This window comes from Pan troglodytes, chromosome 4, assembly GCF_028858775.2.
Source record: "Pan troglodytes isolate AG18354 chromosome 4, NHGRI_mPanTro3-v2.0_pri, whole genome shotgun sequence".
Lineage (NCBI taxonomy): Eukaryota > Metazoa > Chordata > Mammalia > Primates > Hominidae > Pan > Pan troglodytes.
In genome coordinates this window covers 174,520,183-174,544,611 of record NC_072402.2, presented here as the reverse complement: position 1 = coordinate 174,544,611, position 24,429 = coordinate 174,520,183, and the positions used below count along the sequence as shown (strand labels likewise).

At 40.8% G+C, this 24,429-nt stretch overlaps 1 protein-coding gene across 20 annotated transcripts in view; it reads left to right on the top strand.

Moving 5' to 3' along the window:
* The window catches only part of UIMC1 (ubiquitin interaction motif containing 1), a 117,886-nt gene extending 97,351 nt beyond the window's left edge, over positions 1-20,535 (top strand). For 18 of the 20 annotated variants that reach the window (XM_063810163.1, XM_063810164.1, XM_063810168.1 and 15 more), the window contains 5 exons: positions 14,202-14,286; positions 16,850-17,021; positions 18,367-18,430; positions 19,496-19,532; positions 20,049-20,508. In XM_063810163.1, coding sequence (XP_063666233.1) covers positions 14,202-14,286; positions 16,850-17,021; positions 18,367-18,430; positions 19,496-19,532; positions 20,049-20,259 — 569 coding nt within the window. In that variant the 3' untranslated portion in view covers positions 20,260-20,508. 20 annotated transcript variants of the gene reach the window in all.
* Positions 20,536-24,429: the final 3,894 nt, after the last annotated feature.

Sequence of the window (24,429 nt, the reverse complement as noted above, 5' to 3'; positions counted from 1 at the left end):
AGTAGTTATACCACTTTAATTCCCACTAGCAGTTTATGAGCATTCTAGTTATTTTACTTGTTTTACATCTTTGCTACCATTTGATATTGTTTTACCCCCTTAATTTTAGCCATTCTGATAGTCATGTAATGATTCTAATTGCATTCCCTGATGGCTAATGATGTTGAGCACTTTTTTTCACATGATTGTTGTCTAATTTTGTATCTTCTGTAAAGTGTTCAAATGTTTTGTCCATTTTAAAATTGGATTATGTGGCTTTTTATTATTGAGATAGGAGTTCTTTGTATGTCCTGAATACCAGTTGTTTGTCAAATGTGTGTTCTACAAATATTTTCTAGCGTGTACTTGCCTATTCATTTTCTTTTGCTTTCTTTTTTTTTTTTTTTGAGGCAGAGTCTTGCTCTGTCGCCCAGACTGGAGTGCAGTGGCACGATCTCAGCTCATTGCAGCCTCTGCCTCTCAGGTTCAAGCGATTCTCCTGCCTCAGCCTCCTGAGTAGCTGAGACTACAGGTGTGTGCCCAGCTAATTTTCGTATTTTTAGTAGAGTCAGGGTTTCACCATGTTGGCCAGGATGGTCTTGATCTCCTGACCTCGTGATCCGCCCGCCTCAGCCTCCCAAAGTGCTGGGATTACAGATATGAGCCACCGTGCCCGGCTGCCTATTCATTTTCTTAATGGTATCTTGCTGTGAAGAAGATTTAAGATGGTCTAATTTTCAATTTTTTCCTTTATGGTTATTATTTTCTATTTAGGTATATGGTACATCTTGAATTGATTTTTGTGTATGGTGTGAGTTAGGGGATGAGGTTTATTTCTTCTATATAGATATCTAGTTATTCTAACTCAGTTCATTAAAAAGACTTCTTTTTCTCAATGGGTTGCTTTGGTGCCTTTGAAAATCAACTTACTGTATAAGTGAGAGTTTATGTCTGGCTTGTCTTTTTTATTTAATTGATCTGTTTGTCTTTATGCCAGTACAAGTGTCTTGATTATAGTAGCTTCATAGCGAGTCTTAAAGTCAGGTAGCAGGTAGCATAATTTCTCATTTGTTCTTTTTCAAGATTGTGGTAGATATTCTTTTTTTTTGAGACGAATTCTCACTCTTGTCCCCCAGGCTGGAGTGCAGTGGTACGATCTCGGCTCACTGCAACCTCCGCCTCCCAGGTTCAAGCGATTCTCCTGCCTCAGCTTCCTGAGTAGCTGGGATTACAGGCACCTGCCACCATGCCTGGCTAATTTTTGTAGTTTTAGTAGAGATGGGGTTTCGCCATGTTGGCCAGGCTGGTCTTGACTTCCTGACCTCAGGTGATCCACCTGCCTTGGCCTCCCAAAGTGCTGGGATTACAGGCGTGAGCCACCGTGCCCGGCCAGATTGTGGTAGATAGTCTAGTCTTTCACGGTTTCAAAGAAATTATTGAGCCAACATGTAAATAAACGATGTAATTTCCAGTTTTATCCCTGATAATGTGTGTGTGTGTGTGTATTTTTTTTTTTGTTTTTTTGAGACAGAGTCTTGCTCTGTTGCCCAGGCTGGAGTGCAGTGGCACAATCTCGGCTCACTGCAACCTCTGTCTCCTGGGTTCAAGCGATTCTCTTGCCTCAGCCTCCTGAGTAGCTGGGATTATAGGCACCCGCCACCATGGCCGGCTAATTTTCATATTTTTAGTAGAGACAGAGTTTTACCAAGTTGGCCAGGCTGGTCTCAAACTGCTGACCTCAAGTGATCTGCCCGCCTCAGCCTCCCAAAGTGCTGGGATTACAGGTGTGAGCCACCATGCCTGGCCTTCTTTTCTTTCTTTCTTTTTTTTTTTTGCTTTTGATACAGTCTCACTGTGTTGCCCAGGCTGGAGTGCAGTGGCACTGTCTCAGCTCACTGCAGCCTGTGCCTCCCAGGTTCAAGGGATTCTTGTACCTCAGCCTTCCAAGTAGCTGGGATTACAAGCATGTGCCACGACACTCAGCTAATTATTTCTTGAAGTGTATTTTATCTGGTAGAACTACTAGATATGGTTCTAGTCATTTCAGTCTTATTCCTACTGTTTGCCTGATACATCTTTTTCCATTCTTTTACTTTTAACTGATCTGTGTTTTTATTTTTAAAATGTGTCTCCTGTAGACAGCATACCATTGGGTCATGCTTTTATCCATTCTGACAATCTCTTGTTCTCTCAGGTACTAGGCTTGATAATCTTATTCTAATAGACGTAGCTTCTAACTCAAACATCTTACGTGATTATGTTGGTAGTTCCTAAATAGAAATCTTTACAACCCTAAAAAGATAAGCATTGCTGGGTCCATTTACAGATGAGCAAACAAAGGCTTAGGGGCTTTAAGCCTGTAAATACCTGCTCTAGCATAGGATTCAAAGGCAGTTAGACTCCAAAGACAGTACTGCAATGCCAGACTGCCTTCTTTGCTGCAAAAAAGCCACAGAGGCCCCCTCCCTACTCAAAATGTAGCGATTTTCTTTCAAGCTTAGAGATAAGCCTGTTCTCTTAAGAGGTGCACTTTTACTGATCTACTTCCTTACTAGTACTTGTCTATAATATTTATAGCTTAATCTTTTTAACAGCTGAAATTTTTGTTTAAGCAATTTGATAATATATACGTAGAACTTAAAAGTAATTCATATCTTCTGACCCATGAATTAAAGTTTGAAAATCTACTCTAAAAACATCATCAGAATTCAGATGAAATTGTATAGACAAAGATGGTTTATCAAAGCATTATTTATAACAATGAACAACTTAACCCAATGTTCAAAAACAAGACGAAGTATTATATAAGGATTCAAAATAAAGACTGAAAGAAAATACAGTATACTGAAATATTAACCATAATTTGGAGGAGACTAAAAGAGAGACAGATGATAAAGCAGTGTTAGTAGAAGTGGACGGACTTGAGAATCTTTTGGTGAGAGAAGCAAACCTTGTGACTGGTCAAGATGAGAGAAGACAATCTTAACTCAGGTTTCTGGCTAAGCCAATTGTAGGGTACTCAACTTAGAAAGCCCCTCTGAGTAATTCAGAAGATCACTGTGTTGTTTAACTATTGCTTGTACTTCCTTACTGACAACCCAGTTGGTATTTATTTAGCAGCAACTATAACGCAGATACTGTTCTGCAAGCTGAGGGTACAGTACTAAACACAAGTCAGTGTTCTTATAAAGCTTACCTTTTTGTGAGGGAAACAGATAATAAATACAATTTAAGAAAAACAAGGCAAGAAGAGGGGATGGAGAATGACTAGAACAGAGGAAAAAGGGGGCTCGATTAAAGAGAAAGATCAAGGGAGACTTCTTGAGGTGATATTTGATTAGAGTCATTCTAGGTCAGGGAATAAATATAAAGGCCCTAAAGCAAGAGTGTGTTTGGCATGTTTCTTACAGCTGCAGGAAAGACAATGACTGAATTAGATTGAGCGACAGGGGGAAAGGAGAGAAGAAATAAACAGTGGTCAGATCATGTGAGGTGAGGTTTTTGTACTTTATTCTAAATATGATGAAAAGCCATAGGGGGGTTGAGAACGAGGGAATGATGTAATCTAACTCTGGCTACAATGTGGAAAATAATCTATAGAGGGAGAGGGGCAAAAATGGAATTGAGGAGACTAAGCAGGGGTGGAGGGGAATGGCTGTTGCATTATTCCAGGGAAGATCTGATGTTTGCTTTGACCATAGAGGTAGCTGTGAGGTAAAGAAGTTGTCAGATTTGGGAATGTTTTGAAGGTTGAACCTACAGGATTTGTTGGAGTGTGAGAGAACAAGAAAGACTAAGGTGAAATCAAGGTTTTGCCCCAAGCAACTGGGTTAATGATGACTTCGTTGTTTGAGAGCGGGAACACTGGGGCAGGAACAGGTTTGGAGGAAGAAATTAAGAATTTGGTTTTGTACATAATTTTAAGATGCCCAGTGAATAACCAAATGAAGATGTTGAGCAGACAGCAGGATATACAAGTCTAGAAATAACCTTATGGGAAATATTACTGCATATTTGTATGCTGATGGAATGATCTAAAAAAAGAGGGAAAAATTGATGTTTCAAGAGAGATGATGGCAGGAGGGGAATCCTTAATTAAGCAAGAAGCGTTCAGATTCAGGATCAAATGGAAAAGTGAGGCTTAGATAGCCATGTGGGCAATTCATTCTGTGCAATAGGAGGGAAGGCAGAGGATATGAGTACAGATGCAGATAGACTAATACTTTTGGTGGTGGAAGAGTGTAGAAGTTCTCTCAAGTACTACTTTTTTCTCATCAAAAAAGTCTGAAAGGTTGGTTTAACATTAGAAAATCAGTTAATATACTGTATCATAGAACAAAGGACAAAAACCACACAATATCTAAATGGACACAGAAAAAGCATTTGAGAGAATTCAATATTCCTTCATGACAATAAAATACTCAGCAAACTAGGAATAGACAGGAAATTCCTCAGCCTGATAGAGGGCGTCTATGAAAAACTCACAGCTAATATCATACTTAATGGTGAAAGACTGAAAGCTTTCCCCAAAATCAGAAACAAGACAAGGGTGTTCATTCTTGCCACTTCCATTCAACGTGGTAAAGGAGGTTCTAGCCAGGACAGTTAGGAAAGAGATGAAATAAAAGCCATTCAGGTTGGAAACAAAGAAGTAAACTACTCTATCAGATGACATCTTTTATATAGAAAATCCTAGAGAATCCACTGAAATAAAACAAGCCTTTAGAACTAATAAACGAGTTTAGCAAGTTTGCAGGATACAAGGTCAATATAGAAAATGAACTGTATTTTTGTACACTAGCAGTGAACAATCTGAAAGTGGATTTAAGAAAACAGTTACATTTAATATACTATCAAAAATAATAAAATACTTAGGAATATGTTTGACAAAAGAAATAAAAAACTTCTCTGAGAATTATAAAACATTGTTGAAAGAAATTAAATAAGACCTAAATAAATGGAATGGTATTTCCTGTTCATGGTTTAGAATACTTAATGTTGTTAAGATGGCAGTATTCACCAAGTTGATCTACAGATTTCAAATCCTTTTCAAAATCCCAGCTAGGCTGGGCATGGTGGCTCACGCCTGTAATCCCAGCACTTTGGGAGGCTGAGGTGGGCGGATCACCTGAGGTCAGGAGTTCGAGACTAGCCTTACCAATGTGGAGAAACCCCGTCTCTACTAAAAAAAAAAAAAAAAAAAAAAATTAGCCAGGCATGGTGGTGCATGCCTGTAATCCCAGCTACTCAGGAGGCTGAGGCAGGAGAATCACTTGAACCCAGGAGGCGGAGGTTGTGGTGTGCCAAGATCGCACCATTGCACTCCAGCCTGGGCAACAAGAGTGAAACTCCTTCTCAAAAAAACAAACAAGAAAACCCCACAAAAATCCCAGCTAACTTTTTTTTTTTTTTTTGAGACGGAGTCTCGCTCTGTCGCCCAGGCTGGAGTGCAGTGGCGCGATCTCGGCTCACTGCAAGCTCCGCCTCCCGGGTTCACGCCATTCTCCTGCCTCAGCCTCCCGAGTAGCTGGGACTACAGGCGCCCGCTACCACGCCCGGCTAATTTTTTGTATTTTTAGTAGAGACGGGGTTTCACCGTGTTAGCCAGGATGGTCTCGATCTCCTGACCTCATGATCCGCCCGCCTCGGCCTCCCAAAGTGCTGGGATTACAGTAACTTTTTTTTGTAAATTGACAAGTTGGTCCCAAAATTCATACCAAAATACAAGGGACACAGAATAGAACAGTCTTGAAAAAGAACGAAGTTAAGAGTTCATACGTTCCAATTTTACAACTTACTAATTAAGACATAGAGGTAGGCATTACAGTTCAGTGGAATAGAATTGAGGGTCCAGAAGTAAAACCATACATTTGTGGGCAATTAAGTTTTGACAAGAATGTCAAGACAATTCAGCGGAGGAAAACAAGGCAGTCTTCTCAATATGTAATGCTGGGACAACTGAATATCCACTTGCAAAATCATGAAGTTGGACCACTTGTTTATACTACGTATGAAAATAGATCAAAGACCTAAATGTAAGTCATAAAGCTTTTATAGGCAGCTACAGTGGTACACACTGGTAAGTCCCATCTACTTGGGAGGCTGAGGCAGGGGGATCCTTAGAGTCCCACCTGGGCAACACAGTTGAGACCTTGTCTCAGCGAGTCAGGGGAACTATCTTAGGGATAAAACTTCACAACCTTAGATTTGGCAGTGGATTCCTAGATATAATACCACAAGCACAAACAACAAAAGAAAAAAGAAGATAAATTGGACTTTGTCAAAATTTAAAACTTCTGTGCATCAAAGGACACTATCAAGAAAGTGAAAAGACAACCTACAGAATAGGAGAAAATATTTGCAAATCATATGTATGTTAAGGGTTTAGTATCCAGAATATATAAAGAACTCTCTTTCTGTTGCCCAGGCTGGAGTGCAGTAGTGGAACCTTGGCTCGCTGCAGCCTCTGCCTCTCTAGCTCAAGCAATCCTCCCACCTCAGCCTCCCAGGTACTTGCCATTGAATCATAGACTTTAAATGGGTGGATTATATGGTACATGAATATATCTCAGTGAAGTTATATTTAAATAAAAAAGAATAGTGATACAGGAATCGGAATGGATATTAGAGTTTTGAGAATAGCAGAGAAGATGTGAAATAGTACCTGGGAGGATGGAAGAATGAACCGACTAGGAAAATATGTCAAGATTGCTAGGCAGTAGTGAGGGACCACTTAAGATTTTGATCTTAAATAAAAAGTGAGCCCAGTCAGCACGTTGTATGTGTTTTTGTTCCTGTCACATTCAGCAGATAGGGACACCTAATAAGTAGGAGGGCTGTATTTAACCAAAGTCAGATTGTGCAAGTAAGTACAGTAGAAAGAAGTTGAGGGAATATTCAAGGGGAGTGTTAATATGATAACTATGTAAACTAAGGCAAGAGGGAATGCGAAGATACGACAGGGTAATAGTGAAAAGATGATAGTATAGGATTAGATGTCCTAGTGGGGCTGAAGGGTGATTGGTGTAAGAACATTAGGGTGAGTTGGGAAAGATAGGTGATGGTGAACAGAGAATGGACACCTGAAGTTGAGCTCATCATTAGTGATAGGCTCAGCTAGAGTTCTTCATTAGAACCATGGAAGTCAGAAAATGAATTCATTGTTTGCTTACTTCTCCCAGTTATGATACATAGCTGGTACCACTTTAGATGCAGGGGACAGAAATTGACTTATAACATTTGGTGGGTGCTTTAGGGCATTAGGCTTACTCCTCTCTTGGAACCCCACTGGAGAAAGGCTGAGATGGTAGGAGCCATAGGAATTAATAAACAAGAGGTCAGGGAACTGAGAGGCTGGAGTACTGGATGGGTCATATCTTGGGTTGAAGTTACAAAAACTGCAACTTCATATGGTTCAGTCTAATATGTAGATATTGAAATCACCAAGAATGGTGGCAAATGGGGATGAGAATCCAGTTGAAGAGGTATGCCAGAGGAGGCTTGGATTTCTTTTGGTGCTCAAGGTAAACAGAATTGAGGCATAATAGGATTGGTCCTGGTTAATCTCATGAAAGAACAGCACTATCCAATGGGAACTTGTGCAATGATAGAAATGTTCTATATCTGTGCTGTCAAATATGGTAGCCACATGTGGCTATTGAGCATTTGAAATGTGGCTCATGGGACTGAGGAATTCAATCTTTTTTATTATTTTTTGAGACAGAGTTTTGCTGTTGTTGCCCAGACTGGAGTGCAATGACATGATCTCGGCTTACTACTACCTCTGCCTTCCAGGTTCAAGCGATTCTCCTGCCTCAGCCTCCGAAGTAGCTGAGGTTATAGGCATGCGCCACCATACCCAGCTAATTTTGTATTTTTACTAGAGATGGGGTTTCACCATATTGGTCAGGCTGGTCACGAACTCCTGACCTCAGGTGATCCACCCACCTCGGCCTCCCGAAGCGCTGGGATTATAGGCGTGAGCCACCGCTCCTTGCCCAATTTTAAATTATATTTAATTCTAATTAAGATTTAAATTTAAGTAGCCACATGTCTCAGAGACTGATAGATAATTTGTTTTTTTGTTTTTGTTTTTGTTTTGTTTGAGACAGAGTCTCATTCTGTCGCCCAGGCTGGAGTGCAGTGGTGTAATCTCGGCTCACTGCAACCTCCGTCTCCCGGGTTCAAGCAGTTCTCCTGCCTCAACCTCCCGAGAAGCTGGGATTACAGGCACTCACCACCAAGCCCGGCTAAATTGTCTATTTTCAGTAGAGACAGCGTTTTGTCGTGTTGGCCAGGCTGGTCTGGAACTCCTGACCCCAAGTGATCCACTGCCTTGGCCTCCCAAAGTGCTGGGATTACAGGCGTGGGCCACCTTACCTAGCCAACAGTTTGTTCTAATAATAGCCTTTAATTGAGACTGGTCTCTGAGGTATTGGTTGTAGGGAGGCAGTGAGCATAGCTGTCTCACTGTGCAGGTGGAGCTCGTCTTCCCTTCTTTTCCTTATATCCCACTGAAGAAGTGCTAGGCTGAAAGAGGGGTGATCTTAGCAGGAAAAGACACAACTCTGTGGCTTCCCATTATTTTCTACTGAGGTGGTTTTGAGGTTGAGGGAGACAAACTGAGAAGACTTTAACCACTTGTCATTCTGTAAAAACTCCCTTCTTTGTATATATAATTTCTGGTCTCCTCAAGGAATCATTGTCTTTACAATTTATAGTACTAGGCCATATGTTTTTTATTGTTGATTGCTCCTCCTCTTTGAATTTTGGAAACAAATATGTTGATGTTTATATAGTATTGATAATTGTTCTATAATGCCTAGGCTATTTATTTGTCCATTTTGTTTGTAAAATTTAGTATGGAAACCACTTAAGACTAAAATCTAACCCAAATTGTAGGCTAACTAGTGGTCACTGGTTCCATGGATGGGTTTAAGTCTTTGGATAAGGCTAAGAAATAAATCTGGAAGAAGAATAATGAAAATTATATAAACAAATAGTGAATAAAACTAATGTTTACTGAGTGCTTTCTGTGGGCTGGATACTCTTACAGTATCTGATATGATTGTTAGCAAAACTCATTAAGGTTAAATGCAGTTATCTCATTCAACAGGTTAGGAAATTGTTACTCAGGTTACAGAACTTGCCTAAGGCCATACAGCTAGTAGAGGCCCAACCTGGACACCTATTGTCCAACTCTAAAGCCAGTGAGTGCCCTTCACCACAAGGCAATACTGATTATTTGTATCTTAACAGTGCCAAGCCACAGTTCTAAGTACAACTCCTTAAAGCATTTCCCATGCAGTGGAATATAAGCAGCTGAGGTAATGGTCATATGTTTATTGTTGTCTCTCTCAGCTTTCAGTGATACCTGTTCTCTTCTACCTTTCCCCGATAGTTGTACTCAGACCCCATTGTTCCTTTTTGAAATCTGTGGCTGCTGTCATCAGCAGTTTGGTTTTTGGATATATGTTTCATAATGAATTCTCTGCCTGCAGCTAGTTTAAATAGCTATCTCAACCCTCATAAACCACAAGTACTCCTTCAGAGCAACCTACATACACTTCTCTGCTCTTTTGTAGGGGCAGTAGGTTTCAAAGGAAAAACAGCGGCAAGCCCCAGTCCAGTCCATTGTGATCATAACATTTAATAGAATTACCGTATAGTCCTAACCATCTATCAATATCAAGTCTCTCCCTTCAAATTTTCTTCTACCTGCCCACTCATTTACCACTTACCACTTTTTCTCTTCCCATTCTTTAGCTTCTTCTTTTCCAGGAGAGGCAGCCTGCTCTTGTAGAAGAACATATGCTTCTGTAAAGTCAGATTTGTATTGCATTCCTTGTGCTTTTTTTTTTTTTTTTTTTGCTTTGTGACCTTGATCAGGTTACTTAATATTTCATTTACAGTCAGGCGCAGTGGCTCACGCCTGTAATCCCAGCACTTTGGGAGGCCGCGGTGGGCGGATCACAAGGTCAGGAGTTCAAGACCAGCCTGCCCAAGATGGTGAAACCCCATCTCTACTAAAAATACAAAAATTAGCCAGGTGTGGTGGCAGGCGCCTGTAATCCCAGCTACTCAGGGGGCTGAGGCAGGAGAATCGCTTGAACCTGGGAGGCAGAGGTTGCTGTGAGCCGATACCACACCACTGCACTCCAGCCTGGGTGATAAGAGTGAGACTGTGTCTCAAAAAAAAAAAAAAAATATTTACTGTAAAATAGAAATAATGATATATTCTTTGTAGGGTTGTTGTAAAGATAAAGATGTTTATAAAGTCTCTGGCACAAAGTAGGTCCTCATAAAACAAGAGCTCTTTTTTCCCCTAGAATCTATTGATACAGTTTAATTCAGCAAGTATTTATTAGCATTTAATCTGTCTTAGACTCTGCTGAGGATGCTGAAGAGAAAAAAAAAAAAAGAAACAAAATAAAACCCAGAGTCTCTGAATTCAGAAAGTTGCATGGTGTAGAAGGAAGACTGACATATAAATGAATAGGAACAGAAATGTGGTAAATGCAGTAGTGGTATATGGACAGTACTAGAATCAATTAATTCTTTTTCCATCCCTATCTGTGGAGTGGTTTCCAAGTATTTCTTTTGGAAAAATACGTGATAGTCAAGATGGGGGACAAGTAGAGACAGAAAAATAAAAAATAGAACTCCTAAAGGATTCTGTAATCTTTGAGGTGCCAGCCTTTTAAGAATGGATTTTAGCAAGGCACTTGATAAAATCTCTCATGAAGTGCTTGTACATAAGATAGAGAAGTATGGGCTGGTTGATAGAATAGGAGGTGGATTTGAGGCTGGTTCTGTCCTGGATGTTTTTCTCCTGCAGTACTTTAATTTTACTTATAAAATCTCTGCATTGGAAGGAACCTTAGATCATTTAATCTGTGCCTGACTATATAATCTGATTCCCCCCTTCTAGTTTTTAATTTGATTTACAGAAAAGTATACTGTGAAAAGTATGCCTCCTTCCTCTTCCAGTCTTCAAGTATTCCTGTCATCCTCCCCAGAGGCAAACACTATTACTAGTTGCTTGTGTGTGATCTTGTTTTATTACGCATATCTCTTTACACCTTGGGTTGTAGTTATTTGAGTGTGTATGCTGTCTCCATTAGTAAACTGCACTCTCCTTAAGAGCAAGGACAGTGCCTCATAATTTCCTATATCTCTCCAAATTACTTGCACATTGAAGATTGTCAATAAATGTTTGCTTAATTATTTAAAGGAAAGTTGGACCGGAGAGAAGACAGACTTCTCTGGTAACATGTCACAGTTTTGTCCTTGGCCATATCCTTTACAACCATTTTTCCCTAGTGACTTGGATAAAGATGTAGAAAGTATGGTTGTCATATATGCAGAGGACACATAGCTGAGAAGGAGAGCTAATAACATCAGATGACAGTTAAGACTGCAGATGATCTCAACAAATAGGAATGTTCAGCTGAAAAGAACAGGAACAGATACAAAATCCTGCGTTTAAGGGGAGAAAAAAAAATAGCAACTTAGTTACCAAAGTACAGAATTAAGAGACTTGTCTTGGTAACATTGTATGGTATGGTATGGTGTATGGTATGGTATGGTGTATGGTATGGTATGGTGTATGATATGGTATGGTATGGTATTAATTTTTTGAGACGATCTAGCTCTGTCACCTAGGCTAGAGTGCAGTGGTGCTATCTCAGCTCACTGCAGCCTCAACCCTCCTGGCTCAGGCGATCCTCCCACCTCAGCTTCCTGAGTAGCTGGGACTACAGGCAAGCACCACCATGCTGGCTAACTTTTATATTTTTTGTAGAGACGGGGGTTTCACCCTGTTGCCCAGGCTGTTCTCGAACTCCTGGTCTCAAGCGATCTGCCCGCCTCAGCCTCCTAAAGTGTTGGGATTACAGGTGTGAGCCGCTGCACCCAGTGATAACATTTTATTTGAAGATAATTTGGGAGGGTAGGGGATGGATCTTAATTTCCTTTAAGTTCAGTTTGAGCCAGTAGTATACCAGGATTGTCAATAAAGCAAACACAGCCTTGACTGAATCAGTAGAGTATGAGTCCACATGGGGTAGCCCATGGTTCTTCTGTTCTTTTTACTAGTTGGATTGTTTGTTGAATATTGGATTCTGTTTGGGGTGCTACACATATTAAGGAAAACTGACAAATTGGATTGTATATCTAAAAGAGGTTAATTAGGAAGGTAAAACATAAGTATAGGAATCAGATCTAGATTCTATCCTGGGTTTTACTATTTAGTAGTTTTGATAGCATGGTGAAGTCAATTCCTCTTGGTTTATTTCCATACCATTAAAACCGGGGAAAAGTAATAATACCAATCTGGAGGGTCATCATAAGGATTAGAGCTAACCTAGGCACTCAAAGATTTGTCAATCCAAATCTTAATAGAATAGCCGTAGTAACTAGGTATAGTTCTTCCTTTGATGATGGTTGCATTTTAGTGGGGCAGAAAACTGAGTAAATCCAAGATTTTGTAATGCAGCTTGTTAAGTGTTCAAAGAGGTGACTTGTGGAAAGGTGGGTAAATGTATTCATGTAGTCCCCAGTAAATGCAGATTGAGGCAGATTGCAATTAGAATGGATTTCCCTAGGGGGAAGTGAATTTCCCTCAGTGAAAAGATACAGCCAAGTTGGCCGGGCGCAGTGGCTCACGCCTGTAATCCCAGCACTTTGGGAGGCTAAGGCAGGTGGATCACCTGAGGTCAGGAGTTTGAGACCAGCCTGGCTAACATTGTGAAACCCCGTCTCTAATAAAAATACAAAAAATTAGCTGGGCGTTGTGGCGGGCGCCTGTAAATCCCAGCTACTCAGGAGGCTGAGGCAGAAGAATCACTTGAACTCGGGAGGCGGAGGTTGCAGTGAGCCGAGATCGTGCCATTGCATTCCAGCCTGCGTGACAGAGCGAGACTCCATCTCAAAAAAATAAATAAATAAAAATTTAAAAATACAAATATAAAAAATTAGCCAGGCATGGTGGGACATACCTGTAGTCCTAACTACTCGGGAGGCTGAGGCAGGAGAATCACTTGAACTCGGGAGGCGGAGGTTGCAGTGAGCCGAGATTGCTCCATTGCACTCCAGCCTGAGCAAGAAGAGTGAGATTCCGTCTCAAAAAAAAAAAAAAAAAATACAGTCAAGACTGTATCATTACTTGTCAGGGATGTTTATAGAAGGCATTTTCATATGAGTAGGAGGTTGATCTAGAAGGTTAGGCAAACAGTGGCCAGCCATGGGTCAAATCTAGCCAGATACCTGTTATTGTAGATAAAGTTTTATTGGAACATACTCATTTGTTTATGTATAGCCTGTGACTGCTTTCCTGCTAACAGTGCAGAGTTGAGTAGTTGTGACAGAGACCATATGTCCTACCAAGACTAAAATATTTACTCTCTGTCTCCACAGATAAAGTTTGCTGACCCCTGGACTAGCTAAATGCTTCACAACCTAGGTTACTTGTAACCCTGCTAAATTATCTGTTGTGGGGATTTCAGGTGTTAGGAGGAAAGAAGGCAGAGTTTGAAGTGAAATTGTTGTAGTTTTTCTTGTTATGCAAGGAATGAGCTGGAAAACACTTGATTAAATAACCTCCAAGATCCTTTAAGAGACTATTTTATAAACAGATGTCTTTTGGTGTGAGAGACAATGTATTTGTGTATCATTTGGGCTAAAGCCATTTATACCCACTAGAATTGGGAGGTGGTATTAGTGTAGTGAGGAAAGACTGGTTGTAATAACTGTTCTGAGCCACAGTTTTCTCACTGCAGAACTTTTCAGAGTTTTGTAAAGATTGGAGCTCATGTAGGCACTCGGATGGCTATCGTTACTATATTTCATAGAGGACCTCACTTGAGTGTGTGTCATACCAGATAGAATTTTGCTTGGGAAAGTGTAAATCCCTCCCTTGAGTGCTGCAAGCTGGGATAGTACACAGAAACCTTTTCTTGGTGTGGAGTAGATCTTTAGATCTCATGGCTTAGCATACAGCGGAATATCTTGTGGTGGACAGAATATTGTCAAAACATTTGTTTTGGTGCAAATGTTACAATCGCTATTCTCAATTCTAGAAAGATTGAGACTTCCCAAACAATGTACTTCTTCCAGTGGGATAAGGTTTTAAACTTTGCTTCTTCCTGTGCATTTTGTCTTTTATATTCAGAGTCTATTGGCAGCTAACTATGTGTATATATATATATTTTTTATATTAAAAGTATTGACTCGGAGACAAAAAGAGGCCAAGGCCAAGACCAAGAGTGACAGTGGAACAGCTGCCCAGACTTCTCTAGACATTGACAAGTAAGTAGGTATGCTGCATTCACGGAGCTCTTGTATAACATACCATCGTTTGGACTGAATAAAAAGACCAATTCCTATCTTACCCTGTATTTCTCTGGCCTTCCAATTGCTTCATTGCTTGGATGCCTGAATTTTCTTTTCTTTTCTTTTCTTCTCTCTCTCTCTCTTTTTTTTTTTTTTTGAGATGAAGTTTCACTCTTCTTGCCCAGGCTGGAGTGCAATGGCATAATCTCAGCTCACCATAACCTCCGCCTCCTGGGTTCAAGCGATTCTCCTGTCTCAGCCTCCCAAGTAGCTGGGATTACAGGCATGCACCACCACGCCCGGCTAATTTTGTATTTTTAGTAGAGGCGGGGTTTCTCCATGTTGGTCAGGCTGTCTCGAACTCCTGACCTCAGGTGATTGGCCTGCCTCGGCCTCCCAAAGTGCTGAGGCGTGAGCCACTGTGCCCAGCCCTGAATTTCTTTTTCTTATTCCTAGTCTCTGTCAGTGTAGGTGGCCTCTGTATCCCTTTTTAATACACTAAAAGCAATCCTGCCACCCACTCCGCTTCCACATTGCTCTTAGGTTTCTGTTTTCTTTAATTTGCTTATTGGTATTTGGTGCTCTTTGGGAAGCATTGAGCATTTTGTATAATAGTACAGAAGTTGAATTGCAAAAGGTTGGGCAATATAGAAGACTTTTTGGTTGTGTGTTGCAGCTTGACTGAGAAAGCTCATTCTGAGGAAGGGGTCAGAATCACAATTCTCAATTAATTATTCAGCCCCATTAGGAAGGAACTAGTCTAACTATGGTCTTATAGGTAATAATTGTCAGAAACTAGATTTGCCTGACTCATAAGATCCCCTTGGTTTTAAGAAGCTAAAAAAAATTTTCCAAAGCATGCTATCTTGGACATCAAAGATAGCACAAAGGTGCTTCCTCCTGAAAGTAATGTCATTACCAACAGTAGATTAGAGCAGTTACTAAGCAGAAACTTTTATCTTTGAAATACAGATCTTAGACCCTGAGTTTCAGGGCTGTCTTCCCTAATTTAGTTGAGCAGAGCTGATCCCTTTGGAATCTTACTGTAATGTAGACATTCGTCTAGGAATTCCTCACATTGTATTGCAGTAATTTGGTTTTAAAAAAAGAACATTTCTGTATTCCTGGTTAGTCTGAGTTTTTTGAGAGAGATACTTGCTTAATTCATGTTTATATCCCCAGCTTCTAATAAAATGTATCTGAGACAGCAATAAAAGCTGTTTGTTTAGTGCCTAATATTATGTGCCAATCATTGTGCTAGGTGCCTTGTTTGTAACTCTCACTGTAGTTGATTTAAGGTAGTTATTCTTTCGTTTTTTAAGTAAGGAAACTAAAGAGAAATTTTATGTAACTGGTTAAGATCACTGCAGCTAGAAGTGATAAAGTCTGTCCAACTCTGAAACTCCTGCCTCTTATGCAGTACTTCTGTCTCTCATGTAGTAGGGAATTAATGTTTTTTGCATTAATTGATAAACCTTGAAAGGTATACTAGTCTAGCTTTTCTCTTAAGGCAGCATTTTGCTTGCATTCTTCTGGATAATTAAGTATTTGAGAGACTTATTTCTGCTATTTTAAACATCTTCAGAAAAAGTCTTCCTTATAGCTAATCCAAGTCTCCCTTGCTGTAGTTACTGAATAATAATGGCCAGAAAGAGATGTCCAAGATAGCATGCTTTGGAAAATTTTTTTAGCTTCTTAAAACCAAGGTGATCTTATGAGTCAGGCAAATCTAGTTTCTGACAATTATTACCTATAAGACCATAGTTAGACTAGTTCCTTCCTAATGGAGCTGAATAATTAATTGAGAATTGTGATTAAAGGGCCTTGCAGAGGTTCTCACCACAGAGAAAATACTTAATAAATACTCATTTTTTTCTTTTACCCCCAGTGATTCCATTTTTACTGATGCCCAATACACTTTACCTCAAGGACCTACTTTTCCTCTCTTTACCCAAACTCTACTCTTTTAAAAAAGATAAAGATAGCTGTGCATATAAAATTACGCAAAAGCCTCTGGCAGAACCACATGGCTTTTAGTAACTTCTTAGTTGATGTTGCATATTGTAGAATTAAGGAAGTCAGCATATAGACAGACTTGATTTGCTAATCAGACAAGTTCATCCACCCTGGTAAAAATGTCAATTTAATGCTCTTGGTGCTCCCTTTTCTGTTGAAATTTTAACTTCTCTTTGAAAAAACTATTACACTTAATTTTGGAAGAGTTTGACAGAATATTTTATGTCTGAAGAGCAATCAGCATTGTTTGAGATAGTTTGAAGAGCTGATTTCATTACCATCCCACTGCTGCAACAGCAGGGTACAGAGAAACAGCCAGGGAAAACTGCTAATCACTCAGTCCTTTTGATTGGCGTTGGATTAGTTTTATTGGTGATCCTGCTGAGTGAATCTGCATTGGTTGATAGGTCTCCTCCATAGAATAACTTTGCGACGTAAAAACACAATTTGAGACATATCCAGGGGCCCAGAGGCAAAAGCGCATCTTAAAACTGTGTTTTCTTCCTTTTTTCTTATTGGATAGGAATGAGAAGTGTTACCTCTGTAAATCCCTGGTCCCATTTAGAGAGTATCAGTGTCATGTGGACTCCTGTCTCCAGCTTGCAAAGGCTGACCAAGGAGATGGACCTGAAGGGGGTGGAAGAGCATTTTCAACTGTGGAGGGGAAGTGGCAGCAGAGGCTGAAGAACCCAAAGGTATGTGTAGAGTGTTTTGGGAAAGGCCACCTAACCCTCCTGGTTGTCAGTTGTAAGAGGCCACAGTTCTGTTCTGGCTTTTCCCTCTTCTCCCTCCCCTCTTACCTCTATTTATCTTGAAACAAGATTTGTGCTTTTTAAAATTATTTTTCCTTTTAATTTAAAAAGTAATACATGTTCATTGTAGAAAATATGGAAAGTTCAAAAAAATATAAATAATCAGGGGAAATCATCACCTATAATTTAGCTACTCAAAGATGATAACCTTTAATGTATTGGCCTGTTTTCTTCCGGTCTTTTTTTCTATGCATTGTTAATGTAATTAACACTATTCTCCCTCTCCCCCTTTCTCTCTCTCAATATATATGCAATAAGCACACACACAACATACTATATATCTAGTACTATGTGTATACTATATTCTGTGTAGTACTCGATAGGTAGTTTTCTCACTTGCATTTATGAAAACTTAAGGTGTAGTGTAAACATCATTTTGGGTTTTATTTTTAAAAATTACTGTTAATGTTTATATCACACAGATGGTCATTTAACCATACACCTATTATTGGACATTTTGGTTCTTTTGTGTTATAAGATTGTATTTAAAACATTAATCAGTCTTTGTACCACTGATGATTTCCTTAGAATACATTTTCTGATACGGAACTATTAGGTCAGTGGATGTACAAATTTTAAAGTGTCTCGAAACCTGCCAAATTGCTTTCCAGAAAGGATATCCAATTTATAATCCCACTGCCAAGAATATATGTGAGATCAACTCTGTCGAACTCCTTAGGAAGCTGCCGGGTCTGGGCCCTGGTCACTGGGAAGGATGGATGTACTTTTGGGGCCTTGTAATTAGAGATCAGGAAGAGCAAGTCTTGGCTTAGAGATGAAAGATAAAGCAGCAGCTCCATATTCTAGGGTTACCGACAAAGGAGTCACTGTACACACTAAAATGGGGAAGCCATTGTCTGTCATGCCAGAAGAAAGAGACCCCTCTCTGTGAATGGGGTGATTTTGAGGCGGAGATTTGGAGTTATGGTTTATAGGTAAGCACTTACTTATACAGCCAGTTTATTCTGGGATCACTGCCTGTAGACACTACCTTAAAATTTATTTTCTATTTTAAATCCATGATACTCTGGGCATAGCGATGTATTCTCTTCATTATAGTTTGCTTTTTCACTTGTGAAACCCTCGTTTATTAGAAAGCAAAAGACTTCCCTAGAGCTGTGGCCCCCACACCTTTTCTCTTCTATGAACACGTGTGATCTGGGCCGTGGAAGTTGTATTTTAGACTCTGACATGAAGTAACCGTTTCATCTATTTTTCTCTGTTACAGGAAAAAGGCCACAGTGAAGGCCGACTCCTTAGTTTCTTGGAACAGTCTGAGCACAAGACTTCAGGTGAGGACCCCAGGACCAGTTTTCTGGGCTTCTGCCTAAGGCCTTTCAGTGAAGATAGCCATTGCCAGCCCCCTGACTATTTGCTGGGGTTATCTGGGTACACACGTGATCCAGTCAGCCAGCCTTTTAGACTCAATCTAGGTTATCTCTCCTTAAGGAAGATGGGGCAATATGCTGTCTTATTCATCGTGTGTTTCATTTCAGGCTTTATAAATCCTTGGATCAGGACAGCCTGTTGAACTCAGAAAAAACACTATCAAAACACGGGAATACGACAAGCCCCAAGTATACCTTCTAAAGGAACAGGCACAGAAAACTAGATATGCAGACATTATTGCTTCCTCCTATTGTTTTGTGCATCATTCATATGTTACCTTTATCTTAGTGTCGCAACCTGCGATCCTGAGCGTTTGTGCGTAGTATTTAGGGAGCAGTAGAGTGGATTGGTTAAGACCATTGCAGGGAGTTAGTAATGCCAAACCTCATAGATTGCAAGAATTGTATCTGGTAAAGCTCCAAACATATTCCCTGGCATAAGTAGGCTCTTGATAAATGTTAGCTGCTATTATTACTGTTGTTATTAGTCGCTATTGTTAAAATTCACCAGATGTGGATGGAAGAGGAGCTTTTGCTTAAGCCTGGTGAGATGTGCTTACCATCTAGTTCTAATAGTTCATTCCCACCAAGCAAATCTGTTATGCCTTCTGATGACTATGAAAAGGCAGCCTCTCCCAGCCTCATATCCTGCTGTCTCTAGATCACCAGTTTGTGAATCTCTGCAGGTGGCAGATTTCCCTTGGCAACTTCCTTGTTTCTCAAGTCCAGAATTGAAGTAGATTTATTCAGAGGTTGTTCATTCAAAAGTGTTCATCTGAGTGCCCCTGCAGCTGAGTCTGTTGGACACTAATGCTCACATTCTGTGGGTTTAGGGGATTGGGGATCTGTGCTACCTGGATAGGCCTGATGAGAAGCAGTGCCTAGAGCACAGGAAGCAAAAGATCAGTGAGAAGTGCTGTGATTACCAACACTACTACCAACATTATTATTTTTTCTCTCATATCACAGATGCAGACATCAAGTCTTCAGAAACAGGAGCCTTCAGGTGAATTGGATTGTGCACTGAATTGTGGCTGTCAGCATTTCTGAAAAGTGCAGGCCTTGTCCTGTGTTCTGTGTGTAGTGTGATACTCAAACTGTTGCAGTAGAAATCACTGTGGAACTATTATGACCTCTCTCTCAGTATGACTCTGTGCTCCCCGTTTAGCTAAAGATTGGATAGCTCAATTCATTCATTGTGTTAAAACAAGCAGAGTGAAAGTTATGTCTTATTCTTCTGTACCTCTCTATCCCCATCCAACCCTGGTTTTCTGACCTGGATTCTCAAGCAGCTTGGGAATTTGGATCTCAATTCTCATTCTCTAATGGCCAGCTTTAAGTAGTATATGATTTACCCAGTGACCTCATCTGTGAAAACAGAGTGATGATATGTGGTGGGATTATTACAAAGATTATTTGTACTAATAATCCCCGATATGTAAAATCCCCTGATACAGTGCATAGCATGTCCTTGATGCTTAGTAGGTGTATATTGAATCTGAATTTTTTTCCTTCTCTCTAGGGTGCCTTCACCAGGGATGGAAGAGGCAGGCTGCAGCAGAGAGATGCAGAGTTCTTTCACACGTCGTGACTTAAATGAATCTCCCGTCAAGTCTTTTGTTTCCATTTCAGAAGCCACAGATTGCTTAGTGGACTTTAAAAAGCAAGTTACTGTCCATCCAGGTAGTCGGACACGGACCAAAGCTGGCAGAGGAAGGAGGAGAAAATTCTGAATTTCTAGGGTCCAAAAGTTGGCAAAACCATTAGTAGGAGGGGTGGGCCATGTTCATTAAGCCATAGTGGTCCCTAGTTCATTGTTGAGCAAGTTTTAGCCCTGCAGTTTTCACCACCAGCACCCACTCAGCATTCTGGTTTTTATGTTTTTTATGATCTATGCAGACAACTGTGTATTCTGTTTTATAACAGTTTGTTTGAATTTACTTACAGTTAAAAAATTTAAATATATTTATGTTTGTACGAAATCTTATTTCAATAGATGGAAATTTTAATTTTTTTTCCTTCATGTTGCAGGGTTTGGGGTGGGGATACTTTCATTGTAGAGGTAGTTTATTAGACTCATAAATCACATGCTGAATGAATGCCATTACTGATCCTTGACATACCATGTATATATTCACTTAATGTGTACTGCACAATTCCGAACACTGGTTACTCCCTTGACTGTTTCTGACATAATTCTGGGAGGTGCCAGGGGCATTGACTCCCACTACCTATTCTGCTATCCCTACCATTCAGTGACCTGTCCCTTCATCTTGTACTCACACAGTGGAATTCTCAGCCTGAGCATAGAACATTTGAAGGATGTGTCCTGCCATTCTTCCCAGGAATGTGCAAGTGAACACTCTGTTATTAGATGCCTATGCAATTATTTTTTCTAAATAGATTAACCAGTGGGGATGCCAGGCATATTCATCTGTTCAAATCAAGATTGGGTCTCTTGATGCCAAAGGTTAGCAGCAACAGGACATGGCTTCTGTTTTGGTAACATTACTAACATAGTGCACATTCCTCACCGTGTTGCCTAGGAGCTTCCAGTGCAGAACAGAGATGTGGTCTGTTCTCGGTGCATGCCATGTGCAGACTCCGAAGATGAGAGGATGTCAATTGGCAGAAGGAGCTACCTGAAGGAGACGACCAAACAAGGATGTGAAGAATGCTAGTTTTGGCCAAAACTGATTTGAAGATGTAATGAAAAACTAGGGGAGGTGGCTGTTGACCAGGAAAGGATCTTGGGACAGGATAAACAGGCACACTCAAGACTCTCCTAACTTCTGATTTTGTCCAAAGTTATCTTTTCTTTTAACATGAAAATGAGGTATGTGTTAGACTGGGGAGTTAGCAGATAGCTGGGATGGAAGACACAGCACAAACATTAAGGCCTTGTTCCTGCCTAGGTCCCTTTGCACACAACCTTTTGAGTTAGAAGAAGGCAAGATGGCAGTCTCACTGTCTTTTCCTTCCATAGATAATGTCTTGCTGTTGGATGGCACTGACCTAGTGGCTAGCAGCACATAAGAAATAGCTGTTATTTTTTGAGCAACTACTACGGTCCAGGCAATGTATGTGGCCTTCATTTAATCCTCATAGCAACCCTATGGGGTATAGGTATTATCATCTCAATTTCCAGATGAGGAAGCAAAGGCTTAGAGTAACAAGCCACTTTTTGTCCATGGCAGTGGAACCACAGTGACCCTACTCTTCATTCCTGAAGAAAATGCTATATTTTGACTCCAGTATTGATTATTTTCCTGTTTTTCTTCTAGTGAAAAGTAGTTTATCAGTTATGTCCCATAAGCTTAACTCTCGCTTGTTTTCTCTTTCATTAAATGGCAATTTATTGGAGGTAGCGCTCTGTAAACAGGGGACAGTGTGTGTATCTGTTTGCCTGAAGATAAGAAAAGGGAAAGGGTACTTCTGGAAAGTGAATTATTTAGCTTAAAATTGAGCAGTTTCCCTAAGACGTGAGTCAGCAGCAGGAGGGTATGGATCAGCCAGACCAGGAACCACAGGCTTAATTATTAGCTAATGGGGAGTCAAGGGAAGAACAGCTACCCACTTCCCCCATCGCCTCCTCACAACCGTCTTGTTTGCCCACAGTCTTATTCTCCCCATGCTGTGATCCTATGAGAGGAGCATTAGTGAAAGAGTGAAGAGACAAAGTATAAAATGTGTGAGATCAGCCTACATCTGCACCCTGCTTCTGATAAAAGTTAACCTCTCTTGAGACCTGGCTTTCTTGTCCATAAAATGGGAAAAAATCATACTAACAGGGTTCTAAGGATTACCATAATGTGGATAAAGCTTTGTTCCAGCACAGTGTCATCACATAGAAGAATGAGTTAGTGGCAGCAGTTATTAATGTGATGCAAGTCTATGTGTCACAAATGATGTTGCACTAAGGGGTGGAGGGATGGGGGATGGGTGCAGATGCAAGAGGAGATAGTTTTCAGAGGAGTGTGTACTCAGGAGGGACTACTCAGGCTCCATCAACCATCAGGCTTCCACAGGAAACTTGGGTCCTGGGCATCTAGAGCTCTCCTAGGGCCCCTGGATTTCTTTTACTTCTGAAAGATGAGAAACAGCTGTTCTGATGCTGCCAACTCACGGAGAGCTGGGAAGCTCCATAAACTTCACAAGCTATTGCCGTAAATTGGAAGAGATAGAGGGGGACTTCTCTTTGTTAGGCGCTGTAGTTGTGCTTTTTCATTTAGTCCTTACAGCAGCCCCAGCAGAGGTTGTTCCTCGCCCATTTTCCCCAGGCATTCGCCATTCTGCTGTATACCCACAGAGTCCTGTTGCAAGTACCTGAGACTCTGCCTGAGGACTTCTCTTGGTTTGTGTTGACACAAGCTGAGAGTACCAGGGAGTTAGTGCCCCTGGGACCGCTCTCAGCCAGTGGAAGTGGGAGGATAAATACCCCAGCTTCCTCACTCAGTGAGGGACAACTCTAAGGCACATTCTACCTATTTCTCAGGGTTCCCTGTGGGAGTGAACCTCTCTAAGCTCCCAGTAACAATTACGTACACTTCGTTGGCTTCTTTCTCTTCCTACCTGGCTTCCAGCTCCTCTTCTGTATTTTCCTGATCAGGACTGGGACTAGGGCGATGAGCCTTTATTCTTGGGTTCATCTAAGTGCAAGGTTGGCACCCGTATGAACCTGAGAGGGTCTCTTTACATTCTGTACCCTAGGCATATCATTTGCATTGCCCTGATTCTGGCCCTGTCCTGGATCACTTCCCAAATAAAGTTATTTGCATTCAAATTAGGTCTGCCTCTGGGTTTACCTAACCTAAAGCAAATCCTATGAAGACATCAGTCTTCAAGTTTTATACAAGGAAAACCGAGGCTCAGAGGAATAAGAAATTTGTCTAAGGTCATTCAGTTGGTAATGAGATGGGATTTTGAACCCAGGTCTGCCTGACCCCAGAGCTGAAGCTTTCTGTACTATAGCACACTACTTCCTACTTCTCATTTCAGTCACAAAACTAATGACTCAAGGGAAATTTCAGGTTTGGATGAGCTCATTTTTGCCTGTGAATCAGGGTAGCTTTGGCCTTTGGTTGTTAGCAGATGGGAATTTGGGGAGGGGAAGGCAGGTAGTAAGTGGATGAGAGGGTTGTAGTTGTCAGTGGAAAGATGGACTAGTGGAAAGACTGCTGAAACCATATGCACCAGGAAGACAGTAAGAGCTTACTTCCTCTCAGTTTCAAAAGCCCTGGCCTTTTTTTTTTTTTTTTTTTTTTTTTTTTTTTTTGAGATAGTCTTGCTCTGTCACCCAGGCTGGAGTACAGTGGCGTGATCTCGGCTCACTGCAACTTACCCTGCCTCCCAGGTTCAAGCAATTCTCTTGCCTCAGCCTCCCGAGTAGCTGGGATTACAGGTGCACACCACCACGCCCGGCTAATTTTTTAAATTTTTAGTAGAGACGGGGTTTCACCGTATTGGCCAGGCTGATCATGAATTCCTGACCTCAAGTGATCCGTCCACCTCGGCTTCCCAAAGTGTTGGGATTACAGGCGTGAGCCATCATGCCTGGCCAGCCCTGGACTATTGAGATTGTGGGAGGGCTCTTCAATTTAACAAAAATTAATTGATACTTGTTCCTTGCCAGATACAGAACTGAGGTCTGAGGCTGCACGGGTGAATAAGAAACATTCTCTGGGAGCCCATAGTACAATGGGGAAGAAGAACACATAAACAGATGCCTTTAATAAACAGATATAAATGCAGTGATACAAGAACATGCATGATAATACGGAACCAATAAGCAGACCACACTCAGCTGGGGTCGGCCAGGAGGAGCTTTTCAGAGAAGGGCTCCTCATTGTCGTTGATGATTATAATTTAAGGGATGAGGAAAAATGAGGTGAAAAGGTGGGAGA